General features: G+C 40.0%; 1 protein-coding gene across 1 annotated transcript in view; it reads right to left on the bottom strand.

Moving 5' to 3' along the window:
• Positions 1–588: 588 nt before the first annotated feature.
• Positions 589–4,261, bottom strand: part of SMIM13 (small integral membrane protein 13) — a 31,189-nt gene continuing 27,516 nt past the window's right edge. The window contains exon 2 of the mRNA XM_007951761.1: positions 589–776. Within this exon, the coding sequence (XP_007949952.1) occupies positions 589–776 (188 nt within the window). The remainder of the gene's footprint in view (positions 777–4,261) is intronic.

Here is a 4,261-nt window from a genome sequence, read left to right as displayed (position 1 = left end):
TGCTTTTCTGCATACACAATAACTTTTCGTTTCAATGCTGAATCATAGTGTAATCTTTTTGAAGACATTTTTCAATGCAATGAAACCTGAAAAGTTTGATACCAGCAATATACTCATTGAAAGTGATGACACTATGACAAGCTATGACCAAGTTCACAAATGCACAAACTGGGATAACTACATCATAACTATCATCAGATTGACAGCAACTGTAAGATGCATCCCAATTTCAGATTAAGTTAAAATGTGAAAAAAAACACACATTTTACAACAAATAAAATAGGGAGTTTCAAGCCTGTAATGTTTACCAGATTTGCACCACTGCAAGGAAACAAGCCCAAGAGCCAAGGAATACATGTGTCAGGAGAAAGCTAGTAAAGCTAAAGATTATTTTAAAATGAAATGATCCGATTTGGTTATAATTCCCTTTATTTTTATATGGCTTACATGTAAATTTACTTTTCAGTTGGATTTAAAATCCAAATATACATGTTCTTCAGTTTTCTAATAAATTTTAAAACCAAGTCACTGAAGACAGAGGCTCCCAGCCACCTATCATCATGCATGAGTAAAGGACTACCTCTGGGGTCAGTGGCCTTCATCAGCAGGTGCCCTCCTATGGCGAGCAGACCTGATCCTGTGTGGAGAGGATGAACTGTCTTCCTCTGTTTCTGATCCTGAAGGCTCATGATCTCCCTCCTGGGATCCTGTGTCTCCCACCAGTTCCCGCAGAAACTTGAATTTAGATAAAAATAGATGCCATACAAAATACCAACCTAAAGAGAGACAAAGACATTAAGAAAAAATATTACATACAATGTTATTGATTCAAAACATGCAAGTTAACTGGGATGAAGAGATATGTAACAAAACAGTATTTAAAATATATGTAATTAAAATACATAGTTAAGAAATATTTATTCAGGATATACTATGTGCAAAGCATGAGGATAAACTCTCAGATTATACAGTAGTGGCAAAAAGTTTGTGCTCTTGTGGAACTCAGAATCCAAACTTGGTCCATCTACTAAAGTATAATGATTATGGAAAAGTGAAATGTACAAAGACCTAGAGTTACAAAACCAAAAGGGAAGAAAACATCAGCATTTCTCAAGCTGAGAAAACTGAAGAAAAATTCAAGCCTTCAGTTGCAATATTGAAGGAGTCTATCGGCAAAATATTTAACACTGTAGGAGGCATCAAAAGAAGATGGAAGGAATATACAGATTCACTGTACCAAAAAAAATTGGTCAACATTCAACCATTTCAGGAGGTAGCATAAGATCAAGAACCAGTGTTATTAAGGGAAGACAACTGCCAAAGACACAAGGAGGCCACATCTTCTGACCTCCTCTAACCCCACAAGAGGAAGACAGAATCACCATCAGTAGCCCAAGGCCTATCCCTGTGAGGACAGACATGTCGCCTCCCTCCAGCCCTGACACCAATGGTTCCTCCCACAGCACCCACCACCTCTCTGCTGGGTTCAATAATCCACTGCAGTGGCCACATAGAACTCACAGATCATGGGGTTTATTAGGGAAGCACCAGGCTACAATTCAAGTTCAGGGAAAACGCTCAGTCTCTCTCAGCCCACTATCTCGCAGCCAAGAGTCTCTCTCAGTCTCTCTCCCAGCAATGCATGTCTCTCTCTCTCAGCAATGCGTGTCTCTCAATGTCTCTTTCTCAGCAGCACGTGTCTCTCAGGAGTTTCTTTCAGCAGCACGTCTTTCTCAGCCAGCAGTCAGAGAGACTTCTTCCACCTCTAGGAGGCCTCCTTCTGAGCCTGGCAAAGTGGCCAAACTAACCAATCCCAACATCAGAATTCCATACACCTGAGAGCGAGCGAACTTCCCAGAAAATTATTTTGTGCTGCTCCCAACAGAAATACCCCAGGTGGATAACTAACAATCAGGAGCTACTTGGTTGCTCATAGCCAATTCCACCATGGAGTTTACAAACACTTATGTCTAGAAAAGCCATACCAGGTAATTTACTACAGTGCAACAACCAAGCTGCACTGAAGGCACTGTTAAAAAATAACCCTCCTAGAACTGATGAAATACCAACTGAGATGTTTTAACAAACAAATGCAATGCTGGAAGCACTCACTTATCTATACCAAGAAATTTGTAAGACAGCTACCAGGCCAACTGACTGAAGAGATTCATGTTTGTGCCCATGCAAAGAAAAGTTGCAGACCTGGGACTCCAGGCTCCTTCTCTAGTGTTCCTTCCACTAATGTGCTATGACTATTTTGTGAAGAATTTGGGATGAAGGGGGAGTATGCTAATTTCAAATTCCATTAAAATACCTTTTCAAAAAATTATATGTCTTACTCAAATACACAGTTGACAAAAAATATGTATTTTTGTTGTATTCAGTTAACACTCAGTACTCCACAGAGGAAAAGTACAAGCTTGAGAAATGGCTTAAATCTCTGAAGGTTAGTTAGTCTTTTGATGGCAAGGAGTTCATATTAATTCTTCTCTATTTTTTAATTTTATTGTGATCTGGGTGAAAGTTTACAGAGCAAATTCATCTTCCATACAGCAGTTCACATACACTTTGTCTCATGACAATGACTGCAATCTCCCACAATGCAACAGTTCTCCTCTCACTTCCTCCCCATAGCCACCTCTTCCCTGTGTCCTTCCCTCCCATGCATTCCTGTCCCCTGACCTGTCTTCTCTGTGCATACATATATACAGCCTTTCTATTCTCCTGTGATTGATCTCTCCAAGGAGTGTATCTACCTAATGTAAATGTTCAGCTTAAATGCCTGTCTTTTGTTTGGCTGGAAGCCACAGAAGTAAGTTCAATTCCAGACCTGAAGGGTAGCTAGGGCCCATAGTCTGAGGGGTTCCTCCAGGCTCTATCAGACCAGCAAACCTGGTCCTTTTTTTTTTTTTTAAAGATTTTGAGTTTTGGTCCACATTGTTCTCCCACTCTATCTAGGATCTCCTACATACATCCCCCTTCAAGTGGTTGACAGTGGTCACCATCCAGTTCTTCTGATCTCATAGTAATATAGGCTGAGGATGACATGGTGCACCAGTTGCTTCCATGTGTTTTGCTAATTGCTTCCATGTGTCTTTGGTTTTCTTCATTATTCTTTCCTCTGGATGAGGGGAGACCCATCACTGCATCTAGATGGCTGCTTGCAAGCTTTTAAGATCCCAGTCGCTACTCACCAAAGTAGGATATGAAACGTTTTTGTATAGTATGTTATGCCAATTGAGCTTGATGTCCCCTGCAACTATGATCTTGAACCGACAGGTCCAACTACTTGCTCCCTCTGGGTAGTTGGCTGTGGCCAAGAAGTCACCACAACCTTGTCCCTTGTCAGCTCTACTATATACCTAGAAATAGGTATATAGTACAAATACACTTAATAGAAACACTGTCTGCCAACCCTATACATGGTCATAGGCACACTCCCCTGCCCATATAGACATACCTAATCATTCAGCCTGTCCACCCACCTATCCACCCATATATCAATGTTTGCCATCACTGACCACGCAGTACTATATGTGCAAACAGGTTCATCTTCATTGTCATACCTCCCATGCACCTATGTCTTCCTCTTTCTCAATGCCAATGAGCTGATCACTCACATCTGGTACACTGCCCTTCTCTTCACCCAAATCAATACCTGTCTGCACCTATCTAACAGTGTTCCCTCTCTTCCCCTCCCATCCTTGGTAACCAACAAAGAAAATTTCCTGCCACATATAAACCTTTCCTTGACTTTTTACAATAATGGACTAATACAACAGTTGTCCTTCTGTAATCGATCTATTTCAGTCAGCATAATATCCTCCAAGTTCATCCAAGTTATACTGTGTTTTGCCGATTCTATGTTATTCTTTAGGGTTGCATAGTAGTCAAGTAATAAATGTTTGTTCTTTATTAGAAGGCATCTAAAACTTAGTAAATTTAAAACTCCTTGCAAAATCAAATATAATTTGATTACCTTTTTTTTTTTAATAGAGACAGTTATTCAAACTTTGTAAAGACTTTGACTTGACTACTTGACACTACTTCCATTGTGTGTATGTACCATAGTTTGGCTATTCACTCTTCTATTGATGGGCACCTAGGTTGTTTCCATCTTTTTGCTATTGTAAACAGTGCTGCAATGAACATGGGTGTGCATACATCTGTTCTTGTCCTGGTTCTCATTTCTTTAGGATATATACCTAGTAATGGAATTGCTGGGTCAAATGGTATTTCTAATTCCAGCTTTTTAAGGAAC

Source organism: Orycteropus afer, unplaced genomic scaffold (genome assembly GCF_000298275.1).
Source record: "Orycteropus afer afer isolate SDZICR_OR568_19922 unplaced genomic scaffold, OryAfe1.0 scaffold00012, whole genome shotgun sequence".
Lineage (NCBI taxonomy): Eukaryota > Metazoa > Chordata > Mammalia > Tubulidentata > Orycteropodidae > Orycteropus > Orycteropus afer.
This window is presented reverse-complemented; position numbering and strand designations above follow the sequence as displayed.